Raw genomic sequence first — 24,455 nt, 5'->3', positions numbered from 1 at the left:
TATAGGAAGAGCTTCCATGCTCCCACTTTCTGATTTAGAAACATGTAATTCTCTAGTAGGTATAATGGCATTGCAGTGGGTTGGTTGGAACAGTTGAAGAATATGAGCTCTTAGGCCGGGCGCGGTGGCTCAAGCCTGTAATCCCAGCACTTTGGGAGGCCGAGTCGGGCAGATCACGAGGTCAGGAGATTGAGACCATCCTGGCTAACCCAGTGAAACCCCGTCTCTACTAAAAAATACAAAAAAGTAGCCAGGCGAGGTGGCGGGTGCCTGTAGTCCCAGCTACTTGGGAGGCTGAGGCAGGAGAATGGCGTAAACCTGGGAGACGGAGCTTGCAGTGAGCTGAGATCCAGCCACTGCACTCCAGCCTGGGCGACAGAGCCAGACTCCGTCTCAAAAAAAAAAAAAAAAAAGATATGAGCTCTTAAGTCAGACTTGGTTCAAATCCTGGCTGTAACACCTTCTATCTCTGTAAGGCCGGGTGAGTTACTGAATCTCACGATCCTTCTGTTTCCTCATATGGTAAATAAGGATACTAATAGTTCTGATCTCATAGGGTTGATTTGAGAACTAAATGATGTATTCATTTAAAGTGCTTAATCCAGTAAGTACCTGGCTACTTAGGGAGTAGGAAGCACTCCCTTAATATTTGTCGTCGTCTTTATTATTGTCTCATTGTGACAGGAGTCAGTATTGGAAAGAAAATGCAATGTACTGAGATTTATGACAACTGGTTTTGCCACAAACTGCTAGACCTTGGGCAGGATAATTTCTGTGGGTCTCTGTTCATCTGTGAAAGGAGGAGATACAGCCTGGAATGATCTCAGATCCCCTCCAGCTCTCTGATAAAACATGAATCAGCCATTTTATGTTGGCCACACAGCTGTTCCAGTGGACTTTTCAGAGGCAAATTAAAGGCTTATTTGTTAAGCCATTCACATTGCATTGAATCATGCTTTGAGGTATTTTACATTTTATTTATTTATTTATTTATTTATTTATTGAGAGGAAGTCTCGCTGTGTCACCCAGGCTGGAGTGCAGTGGCACAATCTCGGCTCATTGCAACGTCCCGCCTCCTGGTTTCAAGTGATTCTCCTGCCTCAGCCTCCAGAGTAGCTGGGATTATAGGCATGTGCCACCACATCTGGCTAATTTTTGTATTTTTTGGTAGAGACAGGGTTTCTCCATGTTGGCCAAGCTGGCCTTGAACCCCTGACCTCAAGTGATCTACCCAAGTGATCAGCCTCCCAAAGTGCTGGGATTACAGGCGTGAGCCACTGCGCCCAACCAGGAATTATTTTACATTTGAAATATATTATCTCTTCCTCCTATTACCTTTTGGCTAGGTAGTTGTAATAATGTTTGTCTGGCAGTTAACTCTGAGTTTGAAGCAAAAACCCTGTGTAAGGGCTAATGAAAAAAACAGAAATAACCTGCAGAATTAGATACCCGGAGCATGGCATTTCTACATAAACTCATATGTTCTCCCGAACTTCATATATACATGCGGATATACACAGATCCACATTTAAGATTATAAAGTTAGTATATTATAGTCAATACTGATAAACTTGAAAGCAGTCTTTGTAAATGTTTGAGTCACTGCTGATTGCAATTAAAGCATTCTTGACAATGAATCAATACATATTTTAACATTTCTAAAATGTGCCATGTTACTAGATAACAGTGACTTCCAGTAACTTTGGTTTTTATTTTCTTCCCAGATCTATAGAAATCTTCATACCCCCCCAAAAAAAAAAACAAAAAACAGACTGGTAGTGACATATCTGGAGTCAGTGTGTATGTGAACATTCCCTGGCCTGAGAGATTCTAAACTGTTGACTCAGAAATTATATAACAGTTCTTGCCATATGGCATGTTGCTCAAATGTGCTGAAGCCATGTGTTTTCGAGCATTGTTGATGCCGTGCAACTCAGGAGAAAGGTCGTACATCTGCCTCTTATTCTGCTAGCATTGCTTTATACTGTGAGGGGAGAGAAGAGCACCTCCAATCTGTGGACTGATGCTGTGGGAACAGCAGCCATGTTTGATTCTGTTCCCATGATGGGGGATTTTCTGTGCTTAGAGCTAGAAATGATTTCTGCTTCATATTGCTTAACCAAAGCAGAATCGTAATGAGACACAACATTTGTGCAGCAAAATTTACATTCTAAAAGCCAACAGTAGCCAAAATAGAACCAATTTCTTAGCAGAGTTCTACAATATTAATTTATTCTAGCATATTGTATTGGTTCGTTATTTTACTATTCAGTTGGTCTGTTTGAATGAAGGCTTTTTTCTAGTAGTTAAAAGCACAAGGTCTGGAGTCACACTTCTTGGGCTCAAATTCTGCCTCTGCCACTTCCCAACTATGTGGCTGTAGGCAATAATAACAGCACCTCCTTATTATAAATCTTGTGGGTTGAAATGAGATTATGTATATGAAGCACTCAGTAAGTGCCTTGCATGGAGGAAACACTCAATAATTGTTAGCTATTGGGTTTAAACCATAAAAGTTTTCCCTATAGTTGGCCGGGGGCGGTGGCTCATACCTGTAATCCCAGCACTTTGGGAGGCCGAGGTGGGCGGATCACGAGGTCAGGAGATTGAGACCATCCTGGCTAACACGGTGAAACCCCGTCTCTACTAAAAATACAAAAAATTAACCGGGCGTGGTAGCGGGCGCCTGTAGTCCCAGCTACTCGGGAGGCTGAGGCAGGAGAATGGCGTGAACCTGGGAAGTGGAGTTTGCAGTGAGCCAAGATCGCGCCACTGCACTACAGCCTGGGCGACAGAGCAAAATTCCATCTCAGAAAAAAAAAAAAGTTTTCCCTATAGTTATGAGCAGCACTAGTAGTTCCTACTTGAATAGTTTGTTAAGGTAGGGATTCATTATAAATGATACATGCCATTTTAAAAGACATTTATGAAAAAATCTAAATGCCAAGTCCTCCTAGATTTTTGTTTTTCTTTTATGGTCTTTTATAAATTATCTCACCTCATACTTGATTTGTCATTTCTTTTGGTGACTCACCTTTATCAAGTTGTTCCTAAGCATTGCATTTAGAGTTTTCTTAGAATCAGCAACCCTCTTTTTTGCATTTGTTAATTAAATTATGTAATTACAGAGAAGTACAACTGACATAGAACAGTTTAGGAGCAAATACAACTGACCCTTTGTACAAGCATAACTCAGCTGGTGAGAGTCCAGAGAGTTGCCTCCCAGCTGGAGTGATTTAGCATGCAGGGGGCATTTCATAGATGGAAGAGAGAATGTTGCTTAATCCAGATAACTGGACAAGAAGATCAGTTAAGAAAAATTTTTCTTGTAAAGGATGTTAAAAAATAAATGAGCTTTGCTAATCTTGTTAATTTTTTTAAAGTGTATATATATGTGTAAATAAATATATATATATTATATATATATGCTGCTTTTTTGTTCTCCCCTTTACTCGCCTATTTTTTATCCTATCAAATCCCCATTTCTTCAATACCTGCCTTTCTTTGTCCACATTGATTCCTTAGGGTACTTGTTGGCCCCCAGAAAGATCCTTTAACTTGTGTTTAGAGGGGTGAATAACAGTAGCAATAGACAGTGCAACCCTGAGCACTGAATCCCAAGCACTGTGCCCATCCCTCTACATGCACTAGGTGATAAAATTGTCCAAGCACCCAATCAGATAGAAACTATTACTGCCCCCATTTTACAGATAACAAAACTGAGGTTTAGCAAGACCCTGCTCCCTGTGAGGGCACTGAAAGCATTGGTAAATGTGGACGTTAGTTAATGACATGTATGCTGGTGAAAATTTTATGGATTCTACTCCAGCCTGTGGTGCTCCTCTCCTCTCTCATCCTGAAGAGTCATTCAGTGACTCCTAAGGAAGTCATATTGAAGTGCTCTGGCTTAGAACCTAGCCAGGAATACTACTAAGGGTACCCTCACTCCTGTCAGAAGTTCTCTAGGATCCTTATATTTGGTTTGGGCTTTGTTTTAACCTCCCCTCAAATACTATAAATATTGTGCAGCCCACAATCCAGAAGAGATGTTGAGTTGGGTCTGCTTCTTTATCAGAGAGAGCGGGTGTAAAACACTATCAAATCAGATAGAAATGAAGGTTTACTTTGTTAGCAGTTGTTTTGTGGGAACCACCCTCCTGTAAGACTCCAACACACATTCTCTGTAAGACATTCTTCACAGGTGAGTGGCTTTATATTCTTTCTTCGTTCTCGGGACCAGTGCCGAGGGCAGTGGTTGCATGACCTCCTCCTTGGTGAATCACCCACTTTGTCCAGCAACAAAAAAAGACCATGCTCATGGCCAGCCCCAGTGCTGTTGCTGTGGTGGAAACATCCATCTGGGTGAGTCACCCATGCCAAGCTGCAAGCCAGACTTCCAAGGACTGTAACACTGATAGCTCTTGGATGCTACCAAGGAAAATGCCTGTGGTCTACCTTTACCCTCATGGCCTGATTTCTTGGGATCCTCTTACCAGGCACCTCAATGGCAAACATTTCTGTAGTTGATTAAAACTTAAATCTAGCAATACCAAGTCAAGCCTTACAGCTTCAGTTTCTTTATCTGACCTCTGTAGTTTTTGGTTATTTAACTTAAACCAGGTTTGAAGTCACTACATATGAGAATTTTTGAAGGCTGTACTTCCATACACCAAAGATTTTTGAGAAGGGGATTTATTTAAACCTCATCCAAGCTGGGCATTCTTCACCCCTTCAGGTATGTGAGAAGAACCTGTCTGGTCTTGTGCTGTCCAGGTGCTCAGATTTGGAGCTGGGCCACCTGCCAAGTCCAGACTCATCAAAATCGCTGTGCCTGTCAGCCCTGTTTAGAAGTGGAAAAACACCCTCACAAATGAGTAGGCCCAGGAATTCCAAGTCATAAATCGTGAGCCCAGCCTTTATTTTTATTTTTTCTCTCCCTACTTTGATTCCAAAGAGAAGAGATAGAGAAAAGAAGGAAAACTGGGGATTCAGTTTAAACTGGTGAAATTATTGATCGTGTTCAAATCTTGGATGCTTTTCTGTTTAGTCACTTTAGAAAAACAAGAAATACTCTGTGCATATGCCAGGTCTGATCTGTGCATCACCATGCTTAGTGTTTTATTCAGCCATGGGCCATAGGTGTCTGCCTTGTTTAATGCAGATTTTAAACAAGACAGGGCTTATATCCTCCCATTTCATTCTCTCACTTTCTAGAACACAGCCCACTGTGACTCTTTTATCCTATGCCTCTTCAGTCATCAGATGTTGGGCATAGGAATGATAGCTGCATTTTTCATTCCATCCCTGGTTTCTTTCATGCTTTGCTATCAGGATATTGCCATAAAAAGAGATTTCCTTGGTTACCCATCTCCCAGTACACACACATGGTAGCTTTGAGCCTATTGCTGCTGTTCTAAGTAGGGACAGATTATGCACAAGTGTGGATACCCAAGGGTGTTAGCTTTTCAAAGATCTGTATCAGGCTGGGTACAAATGACTCTAATTTCAGCACTTTGTGAGGCCAAGGTGGGAGGCTCACTTGAAGCTAGGAGCTCAAGATCAGCTCAGACAACATAGCAAGATCTTATCTCTACTAAAAAAATAAAAATAAAAAATTAGCCATGTATGGTGGGACACGTCTATAGTCCCAGCTACTCAGGAGGCTGAAACAGGAGGATTCCTTGGATCTCGAGGAGTTAGAGACTGTAGTGAGCTATGATCATACCACTACACTCTAGCCTGGTGGAAGAGCAAGACCCTGTCTCTTTCAAAAAAGAAAAAGATTCATATTGTATGTGACTCAGGTTTGGGTGACTCAGGTCTGTGACTTTGCTTGCAGAAATTCCATATAGCAGCTCTCTTTGCTGTTCTGACATTGTGTTATGGGTTACTTTGGGCATGCCTGTGTTTTAAGACTTGTTCACATGATTATAGAAGGTCTAATCATAAACCCCAGAGGAAATTGGCATTGTGGTCATGGTTATTAACAAGTGAGGTCAGGCTTGCCCTGTGAATTTGCCGCACCAGGCGTGTGGAGCTAACATCTGCAGAGTGGCCACCGCCTTTTTGGCATTGGTTCCGCTGAAAAGTCACAGGCCTCTTGGATTTGACAATGTTACGGCTTTGCTCGGATTGTCTGTGATAGAAACAAATACTCATAGATCCTCCTGCTTCCCACGGGACTTACGAACCTTCCCTTATGAGCTGGTGTGCTTTCCCCTAGACAAATAGCACTTCATTCTATTTGAGTGTAAACTGTAGTTGGAAAACGTTTAGGGTGGAGATATTGCATCTTTTATGGGATCCACCCATGCACTGTTTGAATTCCCTGATTCCCACCACTCAGCATAAACGGTTCCTTTTTTCATGAACTGAGGTTCAAAAAGCAGTTGGCAAGTCGTTTTTTCCTATGCTGAGAAAAGGGACTGTTGTGTTTAAAAAATAGAAGTGAACAAAGCAAAAACAAACCAAACCAAAACAAAAAAAAAAACAAAAACCCTTCAGTCTTTTGGATAAATTAGGGTCTCTTTAAGAGACCATATGAGGGTTCTTCATACAATTTTTCATATTTTGTATTGCAGAGTGAAGTGTAGCCGTCATCTGTTTTTCACCAAGAGCTGATTGCTAGAGAGGACAGAGACTGTATCAAGAGTCATAGTGCCTTTTAGGCTTTGGTTGACAGTTTGGCCTTTTTTGTAGTTGTTTTTACTATACCAGTGGTGCCCTGAAGGTCACCGAACCAAAGAATTGGTTAAGTATAACTCCAGCCAGGGGTTCACACAGCTGAAAAGGCACCAGAAGGGCAGAATAAGGGGAACTCTAGAACCTGTCCCACTTACAGTTTTGCTGATACAGTTTGTTATATTTTTTTCCCCCTGTACCCTTCTCTCCCAATGTTAAAAAAAAAAAAAAGGAAGAATTTTTCTTATAATAGACAGTAAGGGTTAGCATACCCTGGCCCAAATAACGATACTGTTCCTTCTTCTCATCATGTCCATGCACACATGAACACACACTCCACCCTTTCTGTCCCCCCTACCCTTGCAGGTGAGAGTCACCACCATTATATCTGGTCAGTAATATGTTTTAAATGGGACCTCTGTGGGAGCTAGAAAAATAGCAATGATTGGTTCCTTTCAGAAATCTTTCTAAGAACAAGTATCTTTTCTTTCTAATGTCTTAAGAGATAGGGTCTTACTCTGTCGTTCAGGCTGGAGTGCAGTGGCACGATCATGGCTCACTCTAGCCTCAACCTCTGAGGCTCAAACAATCCTCCACCACCATGCCTGGCTAATTTTTTATTTTTTTATTTTTTTTTTGAGACTGGGTCTTGCTTTGTCGCCCAGGCTGGAGTGCAGTGGCTCACTGCAGCCTCCACCTCCTGGGTTCACGCCATTCTCCTGCCTCAGCCTCCCGAGTAGCTGGGACTACAGGCACCTGCCACCATGCCTGGCTAATTTTTTATATTTTTAGTAGAGACGGGGTTTCACCGTGTTAGCCAGGATGGTCTCGATCTCCTGACCTTGTGATCCGCCCACCTCGGCCTCCCAAAGTGCTGGGATTACAGACGTGAGCCACCGCGCCCAGCCCATCCATGCCTGGCTAGTTTTTTATTTTTTGTAGAAATGGGAGTCTCACTGTTTTGCTCAGACTGGTCTTGAGCTCCTGTCCTCAAGAGGTTCTCCCGCCTCAGCCTTCCAAAGAGTTGGGATTACAGGCATGAGCCACCACACCTGGCCTTTTTTCTTTTATCTTTGAAATTGGATTATGCCACAAAATTGTTGCAAAAATGAAGGAGCCATCTGAAGGAAAAATAACTAGATAATTACTTTTTATTTGCAGTAAAATGAATTATAATTGATTAAAGACTTAAGAGATAATAATAACTAAAATATATTCCAGATTTTTACTGGCCACATACTGTGGTAAGTGCTTTATCTATATTGGTTTATTAAACCATCCCAGTAGCCACTTAGGTAGCAACTATTAGTCTTATTTTATCGATAAACTGGGAACCTTCCCAGTGTCACATAGCTGATAAAGAGTAAAACTCAGGTTTGAAAGTCAAATTGTAAAAAGCTAGTGGTGCGCATCTATGATCCCAGTTGCTTGGGAGGCTGATGCAAGAGGATTACCTGAGCCCAGTCATTTGAGGCTGCCATGAGCTATGATCCTGCACCACATTCCAGCCTGGACACAAAGCGAGATCCTGTCTCCAAAATAAATCAAATAAATAATAACAAAAACAAAACTAGAAGAAAATATGGGTGAGTTCTATGTAATTTGGGGGTGGAAAAGGATTTGTGAAGCATAACACATATCATAGGCAAAAATCATGAAGGAAAAGAGAAAAGATGTGAATATGAAAGACCAGAAGACTTTGTATGACCAAGAATAACGTAAGACCAATAGACAAATGACAGACTGGGAAAAAATACTTATAACCTATAAGATAGACCAATGGTTAATATCCTCAATATATAATGAGGATTTTAAAATTAATGAGAAGAAAAGCAATGGCTAGCCCAAGGACTTAAATAGTCAACTTACTAAAGTGTTAGTACAAATGAACAATAAATAGAAGAAAAATTATCCAAACAAGAGGCTTTTTTTCCTACTGACTTCGTCAGAACTAAGAAGAATAATCATAGGGATTGTTGTTGAGGGTGTTGAAAGTAGAGACTCATGCATTTTTAGAGAACTTGGACATTTGATTTTTTGAAGTTTTGCCTAGTAAAGTCAATAGGAAACTGCACAGAGGTAGACATATGAGAATAAATATTGCAGAAAAATAAAAGGAAATAATCTAAATATCCATAGTAGGGAACTGATTGCATCCGTTATTCATACAATGGAAAGCTGAGCTCCTATTTAAAATGCTAATATTGATGTATATTTGTAGAGATGGGAAAATGTTCATTATTTCTTGTCTTAAAAGAGAATGCATTGTCTTTGAGACACAAAGCCATAGTAATAAAATGTATTCCAGTGTCTCTAGACTCCAATCTTGCGTAAATTTGTAAAAATACATGGAGAATGAAAAATTTTTTCAGAAACGTAGTGTAATTGTTTTCAATTTTTTATGTTGTTTTTCTCAGATTTTTTTCTTTTCCAATTATGAATAAAGCTTTACTAAATATGACAAATTTGAATTATATTCTATCTGCCAGACATAACTGTAACTAAAAGAAGCTGACTATATTTGAAATCACATGTATATATTTAGTGGAAATCAGAGAGACTAGTTTTTATTTTTTGTCATATATTTTGTTGTCATGTCCAGGAGGTACTGTGTGTATTAGTAAAAATGTGATCGGTAATGTTATCAAAATTACCTCATCAGTACCTACATAGTGTGTTGACACATCTATTCATACCTCATTGGCTTATTTAACAAAGACCTACTGTAGTCTTATGGGATTCATTAGAATTTCAAAAACAGTCATACTTTGACCAAAGTGTAAAGTAATTAAACATTTATTTTTAAGTTCAAAGAATAATTTTTTTTTTTTTTTTTTTGAGACAGAGTCTCACTCTGTCACCCAGGCTAGAGTACAAAAGTACAGTCTTCTGATAACTTTTTGTCACTGATGAGGGAAGAGGCTCCCATCCAATTAAAAATACATTTTTCTGAGAACAACAATATCAACACAGGAATAATTCAGTGAATACAAATGCCTATTGCGTGCCAGGCACTCTACTAAGATGCAGCAACTACTGTTTTCACAATCTGGCAGTAAAGGTGAACATGAAAAAAAAATTGTGCCAGCCAGGGGCAGTGGCTCACGCCTGTAATCCCAGCACTTTGGGAAGCCAAGACAGGCGGATCACCTCAGGTCACAACATGGTGAAACCCCGTCTCTACTAAAAATACGAAAATTAGCCAGGCTTGGTGGCGGGTCCCTATAATCCCAGCTACTTAGGAGGCTGAGGCAGGAGAATCGCTTGAACCCAGATGGCAGAGGTTGCAGTGAGCCGAGATTGCACTGCACTCCAGCCTGGGCGACAGAATGAGACTCCATCTCAGAAAGAAAGAAAAAAAAGTTGTGCAGTGTGATGAGCTCTGAGAGTCTGTTAAAATTATCCTGGAGACTAGAGGTGAGAGCAACTGATTCCCAGTGTCATGCAGCATGAGTTACTGATGATGAATGAAATCAGCCTTGACAGTAGGGAGTCACTATAAGCTGAGCCAAACCCTGCCATTCACTGATAATGAGATCTTGGGCAAATGACTTAACCATTTCAAGCCCCAGTCACCTTATCAGTCATAATTCCTACCTACTCTACTTGAGTATTGTGAGGATTCAATGATATAGAACATGTAATCCCAGCACTTTGGGAGGCCAAGGTGGGTGGATCAGGAGTTTGAGACTAGCCTGGCCAATATGGTGAAACCTCATCTCTACTAAAGATAGTAAAAATTAACCAGGCGTAGTGGTGCATGCCTGTAATCCCAGCTACTCAGGAGGCAGAGGCAGGAAAATCACTTGAATATGGGAGGCGGAGGTTGCTGTGAGCTGAGATCGCGCCATTGCACTCCAACCTGGGTGACAGGGCAAGACTCGTCTCAAAAAAACAAAAACAAAACAAAACACAAAAACAAATAAAATATATAAAGTACATTGCCAACAGGACAGTTGATAAAAATTATCTTTGCTTTTCCTTAGTAGCGTAAATAGTAAATTTAGAATACAAGTTGAATAGGTTAAATCATGTCCTGTTTACTATTTGCAACAATTTGGTCATACACTAAACTGAAATTTACTCTTGTAATTTTTTTTTACAATTTTTGTAGAGACAGGGTCTCACTTTGTTGGCCAGGCTGGTCTTGAACTCCTCTCCTCAAGCCACCCTCCCACCTCGGCCTCCCAGAGTGCTGAGATTACAAGCATGAGCCACCATGCTCAGCCTACTCTTGTGTTTTTATATGCTGGGGAGTTCTTCGATCATTTCATTTATTTTTCATGCAATTTTAGTATACACATCCTGGTGGTTTGTTTCATTTACATCATAAACCTATTTCATACAGCTATATAGCAGTCATCCTTGTTTTTCCAACTAACAATCTTCAGTTTAAAAGGCCATTCCTACCAAGGAAAAAGACACATTGTTACTTACTCTTAAAAGAACCTAGGAAAATAATTCCTCCTAATTCCAGCATATTCAGCATCAGAAGCAGAAACCAGAAGTACCACATTTTACTACCTAATATAGGAATAGATATAATAGATATTAACTTTAGGCTGTAAAAAGCCGTAATAAAATCTTTGACCACAGTGCTTCTCTGCAATTGAGTCCTTTCACCAACTCAAGCTGTGGGTTTTTTTTTTTTTTCTCAAGTTACTGAATATGAATTGAAATCATGAATTATGGTCAGGATGCTTGACTTAGCCAGCTCTTGAAGTCTCTTGTCCCCACCCTCACCCCACTGCCTTCCTGGGGGCTGGTTAACCAGTGTGGAAAATCAAACAGGATTGCTCCATTCAGCTGCTTGTGCCAAGAATGTATTGCTTTTAGAATGCCTTCAAATGGCACTTGGGTCTGGCTGAGGACCACAAGCAATTCTAATAAGCCTGGGTAGAGGCTGGATTTAATTCTGGGTCTTCTCTGATATAGGGCTTGGCTCCAGATTTAAGGCCTGCCTTTTAGCACGGGGCTTGGGAACATCCGTGGAATAAGGAAGGTCCTTTGAGAAAACATATGAGAAATAAATATTAATGTATATGAAAGATCACACACCAGAGTGGCCAGGTATTTTCTTCGTGAGCACAAGGCTATCATACTTGACTATAACATAAAAGCAATTTGTGAAGCAGATAATAATTTTGATTATACCTTATTCTTCTCTGAATATATACGTATTTGCATACGGATCTTAAGGTACTCTTCACAACAGACCTGGGTGTTTAGACAAGATTCTTCTGATTACACCCATTTTTAAAAATCCGCATATTCCATCAACGAAGTTACCAAACATCTATGCTAGATGGTAGAAGTTAGCAATAGAGAAATAAAGTTATATAAATTTGGTATATTTTTTCAATCCATTTTTTACACTTTAGCATTCGTAGATCTCTCTTGCACACACACCAGCGTGCGCACACACCCACTATTTTACATTTTACCTAGAGTTCTGAACATGGCTTTTTTTTCACTCAACAGTGTTCTTTAATTCGAGCATTATTTACACATAGATGTGAGTGTTGGGGATTTATTGTTTTTAAAAAAATGTTATGTAGTATATTCCGTCATATAAAACAGTCACACTTCACTTACTTTCATACTTATGGACATTTAACTTGATTCCCATTTACAGTATTATGAATAACACTGCCATGAACATCCTTCACAGGGCCCTTTTCAGGAATGTATCTCTAGAATAGACGCTTCACAGTGGGTCAGACAGTGGAGGCATATTCCCTTTTACAGATGCTGTCAAGTTTTCCTTCAGAATGTCTGTATTCATTCATTCTCCCACCATATGCAGCAATATCTGATGTTGTCAGAATTTTATTTTTTGCCAGCCTAATGGTTGCAAATTGTATTAGTCTGTTTTCACACTGCTACAAAGAACTACATGAGGCAGGGTAACTTGTAAAGAAAGGAGGTTTAATTGACTCACAGTTCCGCATGACTGGGGAGGCCTCGGGAAACTTAGAATCATGGTGGAAGGTGAAGGGGAAGCAAGGCACATCAAGGAAGGCGTGTCTTAAATGGCAGCGAGAGACAGAGAGAGAGAAAAGAACTCAGAGGAAGCCACACACTTTTAAACCATCAGATCTTGTGAGAACTCATTATCATGAGAATAGCAGTAGGGGAAACCGTCCCCGTGATCCAATCACCTCCCACCAGGTCCCACCCTTGACACGTGGGGATTACAATTTGAGATGAGATTTGGGTGGGGACACTGAACTAAACCATATCACAAATACTATCTTGTTTTGTGTCGAAACACTTTTAAGAGTCTCATCCTGCAATCATCATATATCATAGTATAGTAACAGACTCCTAAAATCAGATCTGAATTTCCATAAAAGAAAAACATAAAACCAAAAGCTTATGTTGTGTTACATTATTTTCAAATGTAAAAGGAACTATCATGTAAGATAAAAACGTTACATTGACTCATTATTTCAACATTTATTAAGCATTTTGTACTAGGCTCTAGGATTATGAAGATAAGCAGGTTACAGTTTTGGGCATCAGGGAGCTCTCATTCCAGTGGAGGAAACAGGTGCTTAAACTAGTAGTTTTTGCAAATGCTATAGAGTGAGTATTCTAAGGACTATAAGAGGACAGGAAGGAGAATATAAGTCTCATTGTCTTAGTGAAGCAGAATGAATATTAGAAAATCATCAAATTCAAAGGGTAGCAAATGCTGTCCTTTTATGTGTTTAAAACAGATTGTAACACATTTACTCTTCAGCCCCGCTCTGCCATAATGTAGTACATGACACAGTCCCCCCAGGAGATACAGAGAGATTCACGAAAGAGATCTTGTCCCCCACTCCCCCTGTGAGGACACAGGTGACGGGTGCTGTGAATCTACAAACAGCAGCTGAAGCTGTCAGTCCATCCTCAGCAACTAACGGTTTTTCAGCACTTGGCATTTACAAAACACTTAGCTAGGTGTTGAGGGGGATACTGAGGTGGGTATAACATGGTCTTGTTCAGTGGCAGTTCAGAATCTAGCTGGGGAGATAAGGCAATTCATATTTAATGACATCGTAGATGCTCAGTCATAAGAAAAACCACCAAATTTGAATGATGCTTCCATATGGCCCACTCACAATGGAAAGAAAACTTTAATATTTAGAGAAATGTCTTAGAGGGAAACAGTGTATCCAGGGTACTGGGCTGTAGTTTAGAAGTGTGGATGAAATTGCATGTATCAAACTTTAATACACAGCCCTGTACTTAGTAGGCACTCTGTACACTTTTAACATTTTTTTGAATTGACATAATATTGTTATTAATACAAATAGGTCAAGAAAAATTATTCTTTTTATTAGTTTTTAATTTTTGGCTTGTTTTTTAGGTCAAGAAGTGGTTTTCAAGTGCCTTGGGGAAGGAATTCTTGAAAAAGCCTTTCAGGGGTATAATGCGTGTATTTTTGCATATGGACAGACAGGTAAGAAGTTGCTTTTATAATCCAGATGTGATGGATCATGCCTAGAATCCCAGCACTTGGTGAGGCTGGGGTGGGAGGATTTCTTGAGCCCAGGAGTTTGAGACCAGCCTGCGCATCTTAGTAAGACCCGTCTTTACAAAAACTAAAAACATTAGCCCAGCATGGTGGCACACCTTTAGCCCCAGGTTCTCGGGAGACTGAAGTGGAAGGATGGCTTGAGCCCAGGAGTTTGAGACTGTAGTGAGCCATGATCACACCACTGCACTCCAGCCTGAGCAACAGGGTTTGAGGCTAAGTTGGCCACTTTTCTGCTCTGTTACCTTGGCCAGTATATGGGGAAACCTTGTATGGCTGCAGCATTGCATTTTGCTTACTCCTTTATCTGTTCTCTTTTTGCTTGCTTTTTCTCCAGGTTCGGGAAAATCCTTTTCCATGATGGGCCATGCTGAGCAGCTGGGCCTTATTCCAAGGCTCTGCTGTGCTTTATTTAAAAGGATCTCTTTGGAGCAAAATGAGTCACAGACCTTTAAAGTCGAAGTGTCCTATATGGAAATTTATAATGAGAAAGTTCGAGATCTTTTAGACCCCAAAGGGTAAGTTAGTGGTCAAGATTAAGTGTGTTAATAGGGGGAGATAATTTTAAATGATTCTAAAGTTAAAACTGGAAGTGAATATACGTAGTTAAGCTCTTGGTGACTACGCTGGTTTTCATTCATTTACAGAGAAATCATCAGCTTCTCAAAGCCTGTTGGTATACCCAGTGTTTATCCTACATTAATGTACTAAGTTGCCTATGTATGCCCTTTGAAAAGATGTTTTTACTATTGGTATTATTTTTTTGCCACCATGAACTATTCATAAAAATTGAGTTAGGAATAACTCATTAGTTCTTCCATTTACATTGGAAAGCAGCACTTCTGTGTTAAAGGTAAAAGGGTTGAAGGATTGAAACATTCCAGCCAAGGCAAGCAATTCCTTCCCCTGGCTGGGCGTTGGAATCATGTGGGGAACGTTTTAAGCATCCACTTGCCTGATTCCCACCCATAGAGACTAGATTCAGTAAACCTAGGGTGAAACCCAGGGATCTGTATTTTTTTAACTAGGTAATTAAAAAATGTATTTATTTGGCCGGGCGCGGTGGCTCAAGCCTGTAATCCCAGCACTTTGGGAGGCCGAGACGGGCAGATCACGAGATCGGGAGATCGAGACCATCCTGGCTAACCCGGTGAAACCCCGTCTCTACTAAAAAATAAAAAAAATTAGCCGGGCGAGGTGGCGGGCGCCTGTAGTCCCAGCTACTCCGGAGGCTGAGGCAGGAGAATGGCGTAAACCTGGGAGGCGGAGCTTGCAGTGAGCTGAGATCTGGCCACTGCACTCCAGCCTGGGCGACAGAGCGAGACTCCGTCTCAAAAAAAAAAATAATAATAATAATAATAATGTATTTATTTGATTCATAGAGTCAGGGGGACCATTTACTTTTTTTCAATTAAAAAATTTGGAGCCGGGTACAGTGGCTTATGCCTGTAATCCCAGCACTTTGGGAGGCCAAGGTAGGCGGATCATGTGAGGTCAGGAGATTGAGACCAGTCTGACCAACAGAAACCGCATCTCCACTAAAAATACAAAAATTACCCGGGTGTGGTGATGGACGTCTGTAATCCCAGCTTCTTGGGAGGCTGAGGCGGGAGAATCACTTGAACCCAGGAGGCGGAGGTTGCAGTGATTTGAGATCATGCCACCGCACTCTAGCCTGGAGAACAGAGGGAGACTCCATCTCAAAAAAAAATTTTTTTTTAAACTGTACTGATTTAAAAATAGTATCTATTTATGGAAAATTTCAAAAATAGGTAAAGTGTAAGAAGTAAAAATGACCTATAATCTCACCATTCAAAAATAATCACTAAGGCCAGGCGTGGTGGCTCATGTCTGTAATCCCAACATTTTGGGAGGCTGAGATGGATGGATCACTTGAGGTCAGGAGTTCAAGATGAGCCTGGTCAACATGGTGAAACACTGTCTCTACTAAAAGTACAAAAATTAGCTGGGCGTGGTGCTGAGCACCTGTAATCCCAGCTACTCAGGTGGCTGAGGCAGGAGAATTGCTTGAACCCAGGAGATAAAGGTTGCAGTGAGCCAAGATTGTACCATTGCATTCCAGCCTGGGCAATAGAGTGAGACTGCATCTCAAAAAAAAAAATAATATTAATAACCACTATTACTACTTTGGTGCATTTTGACCAAAATTATGAGTGACGAGGAAGTGACCTAATCAAAGAAAATGTTTATATTTACTCTTAAGAAGCTGTTAACTATTTAATGCATACAAAAGAACATTTATAATACCTGTAAGGCGTAAAGAGTAATAAAAACAACTGCCTATCTACATTGACTTAATAAATGGAACATGACTTAGCCAAAAGTACTCTAGCTAAAATAAAATAAATAAATAAATGGGACATGACCCATAATTGTGAAGCTCACTATATGTTCCTCTTGGATCCATTTTCTATCCCTCCCCAAGGTAACTACTATTGTGAATTTTGTGTTTAGCATTCTCTTCCTCTTCTTTAGCATTTGGAAATAACTTGGCAGAATTTTTAACTTTGTATGACATCACAATATGTGTTCTTTGGTGATTTTTCCTTCCACCACGATTCATTTATTCTTATATATGAAGTGCTAATGTGTTTTTACTGTTGTCTAGCATTTCATTGTGTGATTATATCAATAATTCATCACTTTCTCTGTCTTTTGTATGGTTCCTGCTTTTATCAATACAGTGCTGTTCTGAAAACATTGTTTTGCAGGTCTCCTGGTGTATAGGGTGCAGGAGTTTCTACGTAACACATCTAGGGGTGGAATTGTAACTCACAAAACGTTGAATCTCCAATTTTATTCAGTAGCACAAACTGTTATCCAAAGTGGTTGTACCAATTTCCATTCCCACCAGCAGTGTACAAGAATTTCCGATATTGGACACCATCACAGGCACTTGATACAATGCTGGGTTTGCTTTTTCTTGCTGCTGAATAGCATTATAGAATCTCTGGCAAGCAGAGTAAACTGTGTACTGGATCATGTGCATCTAAGTAGCTCATTGTCACATTGAATTCATCATCTTTAAAATAAAGGTGGTAAAGCCTACTTTGTAGGGATGTTATGAAATTAAGCGGTATAACTGAAAAGCGCTTCGGAGAACAATGCCAGGACTCGGGATGCATTCAGTGATGCTTCTTAGCTTCTTCTTCCCATATATTGCTGATGCTAAGCAATGACTCTTAATTTGAAAGATGATTAATATGCGATGCCCTGAATAAGATGGCATACACAATATGGTCAGTATATACATAACTTTGCTTTTAATCTCCATTGTCTTTTGATAAACTGTTCAAATGGGTTCCAAATCAGGTTTATCATTTAAAAATTCAAAAGAGACTTAAAACTGTCATTAGCAGAACCAATTCTAAATATAGGACAACATCAATAATTACAAACAAACTCTGTACTATAATCTCACTTTCTGTGTAAAAAAGTGTAAGCATAGAAGTAGCATAAACCAATGCAGACTTGAAGTAAACTTTAAACATTTTAATATTGCTTACTACTAATTCGAAAATTTTGACCAGGCTGTGGTGGCTCACATCTGCAATCCCAGCATTTTGGGAGGCTGGGGGTGGAGGATTGCTTGAGCCTAGAAGTTTAGGACCAGCTTGGGCAGAATAGTGAAGCTCACATCTCTACAAAAAATATAAAAATTAGCCAGGCATAGTGGCATGGGCCTGTAGTCCCAGCTGCATGGTTGGCTGAGGTGGGAGAATCACCTGGGTGGGAGGTTGAGGCTATAGTAAGCCAGGGTCATACTACTGCACTCTAGCCTGGGCGACAGAGTGAGACCCTGTCTCAAAAACTAAATACAATTTTAAGACATTATCTACTGAGAAGATGCTTATTTATGAAATAGCCGAAAGGTTAATTTGATCTGGCATGTTTTTTGGTTCACTTTTTCCCCCAACCCTCCCTAAAGTATAACTGACAGCCTGACCCAGTAAGGTTTGTGACTAGAGATAGAATGTTTAAAATAGTAACATACTTTAAATAGAAATCAGAGCATAATACACATTTCTCATGTGAAACATTGTTTTGCTAATCCAAATAAAGTAGCTTTTAGATTTGTTGGGGGGGAGGAGTCCTTAAAAAATTATTTTGAAATTGTTACCTTAGTTACTGTGTACTTAAAAAGAAAGAAAAGCTTCCAGCTTTGGTCTGATTCATTTATTCCTTTTTCCTCCCTCCCACAGGAGTAGACAGTCTCTTAAAGTTCGAGAACATAAAGTTTTGGGACCATATGTAGATGGTTTATCTCAACTAGCTGTCACTAGTTTTGAGGTAAGTCATTTTTTTAAAAATGTGATTAAAAGCTGACTATAAATCCAAGTATGTAAGTGATACTGAGTATATTTTATGTGGATGCTTTATAGCCCAATGATACTACTCAGGGCCTCAGAAACCCAGTATCATCAGCACACTGCAAACAGAGAGGAAAAAGGCTTTTAATCACACTCTTCAAGCTGCTTTGTTGTGAAGGTTTTACAGTATGGCCAGAAAGCCCAATGTTTTCAGGTTGCTGCATATTTTCACTAATACTACTCTGTTAAAACTGTGCTCCCAATGATGCCAGTGACATCCTTCTAGGCATGTGATAGTCTAAACAGTATTTGGCAGTTAGTACAGCCCTTTCTTTTTGGCAGGGTCTCCTGCCTTGGTTTCTGTCACTTCTTGCTCTCCTGTTTTTCTGAATCACTCCTCTTGCCATTGACTTTACTTTATTTACTCTTTGACTTACATGCCTTGTTAAGATCTAACTCAGGATTCTGCTTCTATTTCTATAGTGATTGCTTTGGAAATCTCGTAACGCAAACTGCTGTCTCTGTTGCTAAAGAATGTGAATGAATGTGTGAATGCATGAAGGAACAAGCAAATCCCTGCACTTACTTTGTGCTGTTTGTGGGATGTGGCTGGCCCATTATCACCCCAGATTTAGTACGGCTAAAACTAATCTGTGCAGTGACTCTCCAGCCATGTAAATCAAGATATATATAGAATTGCTCTAATCAGAAATAAGAGCACAGTGATCATTTTAAAAACATTTAGATTCTGACATGAATGGATACCTTTTTGGTCTAAAGGTGCTAACTCAGCCCCTTCGCTGAGGTCCCTGGTTCTTAGGTCAGTGTGGTTGAGGTATGTGTTGATGTTATCCTGTCACTTACTAGTAGGAGCCAGGGTGCTCTTGATTTGCATCCCAGTTCTACCGCTTACTGGATGTGGGGAAAGTTGCTTCACCTCCACGAACTTCAGTGTCCTTGTATGCAAAACCAAGAAAATAAAGTTCATTCAGCAAATATTTCATAAGATCCCGTAGGCTCTAGGCATTCTAGAAGCAAGTGTACAAAGTGGAATAAGGAAAAAACCCTGCCATCAGGGAGCCACAGTGTTGGAGGAGGGAGGCAGACAGGCAGACATCAGCGGGTTGGTAAGCACAGGAGAGTTAAATCAAGTCACTGCTATTATTGATTATCGGAGTGCTCAATAAATATTAGCTACCCCAGGAACCTAAAAAGGAGAAAATAGGGACTCAACTGAGAAAGAAGACAGTTGGGAAATGGAAAGAATAAGGGGAAACGTTTCATACATTAGAAAGCCCTGGGTGAGGTAGAAGCTCAAACCAGGCTCAGTGTAGGAGCAGCAGGGAGGTTTTTATGGAAGAGTGGTGACAAAGGCATCAGAGGAAACATCATTAATACATATACCTGGTGTGCAGGACTGCATTCTTGTGTTTTTGCTTATGGTCTTTCCTTATGCTTTGCCCCTAGGATATTGAGTCATTGATGTCTGAGGGAAATAAGTCTCGAACGGTAGCTGCTACCAACATGAACGAAGAAAGCAGCCGCTCCCATGCTGTGTTCAACATCATAATCACACAGACACTTTATGACCTGCAGTCTGGGGTGAGGGATTAGGCAGAACCTTTGAAGGGGGTGGAAGAACTGAAAGTGTCCATATAGGTAAAGCCTTTCATGGTTGGGTTCAGTGGCTGAGAATTTTATGTTGGCTCTTCTGCTTACTAGGTGAGCTACTTTGCTTACATCATTTAATTTGTTAGGTCTTCCTTTATATTCGACTTTTTAAAAAATTGGATTTTGGCCTGGTGCGGTGGCTCATGCCTGTAATTCCAGCATTTTGGGAGGCTGAGGCGGGAGGATTGCTTGAGGCCAGAAGTTCAAGACCATCTTATACAATATAGCAACACCTGGACTCTACAAAAACAAAAAAGAAAAATAATTGTATTTCTTGTGCAAAGTCCCTAACAAGTGTGATGGCATCACCGTACAGCTTTTAATATATATCCTTTCATGCTGAAATTCCCATGGAAACAAGTCAGCTTCATAGTCCTTGAGGGATATTAAAGAGGACACCACAACCTTTAGCCTAAACTTTTTTTCAAAAGAAGAAGGATTTGACCTGAATGTGCAGAAATCCTCATGTCCTTCTATTTCCTCATAGGCATTTAAAATCTCCAGCTTTCTGACTGTTTTCCAGAAAGCTGGGTGTACTTTCTGCAAAACAAAAATGCTACATTTCCATGCCAATTTAAATTTTAACTATGAAATTAATTGCTAGTTCAAATAACTCTTCTGACCGTTTAAAAACTTAAGAAATTTGCCATGTGAGTGGGATGGATTGCTCAATTATAGTGCTAACGTGTATGTAGATATCCATGTGGTTTTTATTGATAAGTTTTTTTCTCTCTCTTGTTTCCTGTAACTAGAACTCCGGGGAGAAAGTCAGTAAGGTCAGCTTGGTAGACCTGGCGGGTAGCGAAAGAGTATCTAAAACAGGAGCTGCAGGAGAGCGACTGAAAGAAGGCAGCAACATTAACAAGTAAGGTGGTCCCAGAACAGCCTGGGTGATTTCCTTCTGGGGGGATTTCTTGCATTATGAGGGTCAGATGGTTCTGATGCACAGGTTGTTTAAAGTCTGTATCGCTTTAGTAAACTGGTTTGAAGAAAAACAACAACAACCTGTGTCTATTAAGATGTATGAGGTTTTTGGCCAGGCATGGTGGCTCATTCCTATAATCCCAGCACTTTGGGAAGCCAAGGCGGGAAGATCATCTGAGGTCAGGAGTTTGAGACCAGCCTGGCCAGCATGGCAAAACGCCATCTCTACTAAAAAGGCACAGTCATGCACACCTGTAACCCCAGCTACTCAGGAGACTAATGTAGGAGAATTGCTTGAATCTGGGAGGTGGAGGTTGCAGTGAGCCAAGATTGTACCACTGCACTCCAGCCTGGGCAACAGAGTGAGACTTTATCTCAAAGAAAAAAAAAAAAGATGTATAAGGTTTGTGTTTGGATATGGTGGCTCACAACTGTAATCCCAGCATTTTGGGAAGTCAACATGGGTGGATCAGTTGAGGCTAGGAGTTAAAGACTAGCCTAGGCAACGTGATGAAACCCCTTCTCTACCCAGTCTCTACCCTGTTTCTACCCATCTCTACCCTGTCTCTACTAAAAAACAAAAATTAGCTGGTAATGGTGGCACACCTCTGTAATCCCAGCTACTTGGGAGGCCGAGGGATGAGAATTACTTGAATCTGGGAGGCGAAGTTTGCAGTGAGCCAAGATCGCTCCACACTGCACTCCAGCCTGGGCAACAGAGCGAGACTCTGTCTCAAAAAACAAAAAAATGACAAGGTTTAATTAAATAAAACTACATGGTGCTCAAAAATGGCACAAATACCATATTCTGACGTATGTGGAAGCTAAAAAATGTTGATATCATAGAAGTAGAAAGTAGAATGGTGGTTACTAGGGCCTGGAAAGGGGAGGACAGGGGGAATAACGAGAGGTTGATTAGTGGATACAAAATTACAGCTAAATTGGAGAAATAAGTTCTAGTGTTCCATAGCACTGTACGTTGACTATAATTGACAATTTGTTGTAAATTTTCAAATAGCTAGGAAAGTGGATTTTCAGTGTTCCCAACACACACAAAAAATAAGTGTTTAAGGTGGTGGATACACTAATTACCCTAAATTGATCATTATACATTGTATACATGTATCAAAATATCACACTGTTCCTCATAAATGTGCACAATTGTGTGTCAATTAAAAATAAAAGCAGGCTGGGGGCAGTGGCTCACGCCTGTAATCCTAACATTTTGGGAGGCCGAGGTGGGTGGATCACCTGAGCTCAGGAGTTCAAGACCAGCCTGGATAATATGATGAAACCCCTTCTGTACTAAAAATGTAAAAAATTAGCTGGGCATGGTGGCGGGCACCTGTAATCCCAGCTACTCAGGAGGCTGAGGCAGGAGAATCACTTGAACCCTGAGACAGGTTGCAGTGAGCCAAGATCACGCCACTGCATTCCAGCCTGGGCAACACGAGTGAAACTCCATCTCAAAATAATAATAATAATAATAGTACCTACTTCACAGATTTGTTAGGGATAAAATGACCATAATGTGCTTAGAGAAATGCCTGGCACTTAGTATGCAGTGAATAAATATTAATTGTTATAGCTGTTGTTTTTTATAATCAGGATAACCATTATCATGATTCCAAGTTTGCAGAAAGTAGTTTAGTGTATACTTGTAATCTTTTTCTGTTGAGCTGTAATAACTTAGGGTTTCGTTTAGGACAGAACTTGACAAGAGGAAATATAGTCAGGAACGTGTTTGCACAGCTTGCATTTAAGATGATGTTAACACGTTATTATTTTAGTATACAAAAGTTTAAAAATTAGAAGTAAAATAGTGGCCCCTCTATCAGATGGACACAGCCGTACTCACTGGGAAAGACCGCTACTATAGGAAGTTAATCATCCAGTCATTCTGTCTCCTGCTCTGATAACAAAGGATTTTGCTGTATTTCCTGACAAGGCATTGCAAGATTCCAGACTGGCCCTGCAGCCCTGCATTCCAAAATGAGTTCGGAAACCAGGATGGGGAGGCAGAAATGGGAGTGTGAAGGAGCAGGTATCAAAGAAAAGATTGCCATACCTCCTGGAGATTCATTTGCAAGTGCTGGGCCATGCCTGCTGGTGGGGCTTGTGGGATCACACTGGAAAGTCTGTAGACTGATTGGAATTTAGAGAGTGTGTGTGTGTGTGTGTGTGTGTGTATGACTGGCCTAGATGTGGAATGACCACTAACTTTATTGAGCTCTTGCTACTGCCAGGCACGATTCTGAATGTTCCATACGCGATGTCACATCAACATCAAGGCATGGGTCCATTATCCCCATTTTACAGATGAGAAAACCAAGACAGAGTGCAGTTTAATGATGTCTCCCAGGTCACCAAGTTCTAAGTGTGGATTTTGGGAATGGTTGCAGTCAGCTGGTCTCTGAGCCCAGGCTCAGCCACTGTGGCTACACTTGTGGGGGTGGCTGTGCATTCTGTTTGCCAGGCAGCATCTAGATGATACGTTTGTCCCAGAGTAAATGTAAATAATGCCCCCTTAATTTTGGACATGAATTTATGTACTGGCCCTTACTGGATTACCCCAAGCCTTGGTGATTACGTGATTTAGATCATTTAGTAACTGGCTCTTTTTTCATAATGACTTGTTGAATTGAATAGAATTCTCTCAACATCTTACTCTCTTTTCTTTTCTTCCTTTTTTTTTTTTAAGAGATGGGGTCTCACTGTGTTGGCCAGGCTGGTCTTGAACTCTTGGCCTCAAGCAATTTTCCCATCTTGGCCTCCCAAAGTGCTAGGGTTATAGGTGTGAGCCAACGATTCTGGCCTCATCTTATTTATATATGGTCTCTTTCACAAATTGATTTGTATATTCCTTACTAGTTTATGAGATATGATCTTCCTTTTTAAGGGTTCTTTATACTTTTCAGAGCATCTTCATACACTCTGGGAGGCTCATAACATGTATTTTTAATCTTATTTTAAAGATGAGGAAACTGATGCTTAGAGACATTGAATAACATAAGTAAAATCCCAGCAAACATTTTGTATGCCTTGGCTGGGTGCAGTGGCTCACCCCTGTAGTCCCAGCATTTTGGGAGGCTGAGGCAGGTGGATCGCTTGAGGTCAGGAGTTCAAGACCAGCCTGACTAACACGGTGAAACCTTGTCTCTACTAAAAATACAAAAATCAGCTGGGCGTGGTAGTGGGTGACTGTAATCCTGGCTACTCAGGAGGCTGTCTCAGAAAAAAAAAAAGTTGAGTTTCAAAACTGAAGAAATCTCTGATATGTTCTTAAGCTTTCTCTCGGCCTCCCACTTACGTTTCTTTGGAT

General features: G+C 40.5%; 1 protein-coding gene across 11 annotated transcripts in view; it reads left to right on the top strand.

The window, feature by feature from the left end:
• Window positions 1-24,455, top strand: part of KIF13A (kinesin family member 13A) — a 238,007-nt gene that overhangs the window by 124,453 nt on the left and 89,099 nt on the right. For all 11 annotated transcript variants that reach the window (XM_033216326.1, XM_033216331.1, XM_033216337.1 and 8 more), the window contains exons 5-9: window positions 14,040-14,132; window positions 14,545-14,725; window positions 18,431-18,518; window positions 20,006-20,140; window positions 20,962-21,074. In XM_033216326.1, the coding sequence (XP_033072217.1) occupies window positions 14,040-14,132; window positions 14,545-14,725; window positions 18,431-18,518; window positions 20,006-20,140; window positions 20,962-21,074 (610 nt within the window). The remainder of the gene's footprint in view (window positions 1-14,039; window positions 14,133-14,544; window positions 14,726-18,430; window positions 18,519-20,005; window positions 20,141-20,961; window positions 21,075-24,455) is intronic.

The sequence above is a fragment of the Trachypithecus francoisi genome, unplaced genomic scaffold (assembly GCF_009764315.1).
Source record: "Trachypithecus francoisi isolate TF-2019V2 unplaced genomic scaffold, Tfra_2.0 Lachesis_group10, whole genome shotgun sequence".
NCBI lineage: Eukaryota > Metazoa > Chordata > Mammalia > Primates > Cercopithecidae > Trachypithecus > Trachypithecus francoisi.
Note: the sequence above shows the minus strand (reverse complement) of the source record. Positions and strands in the feature narration are given on the sequence as shown.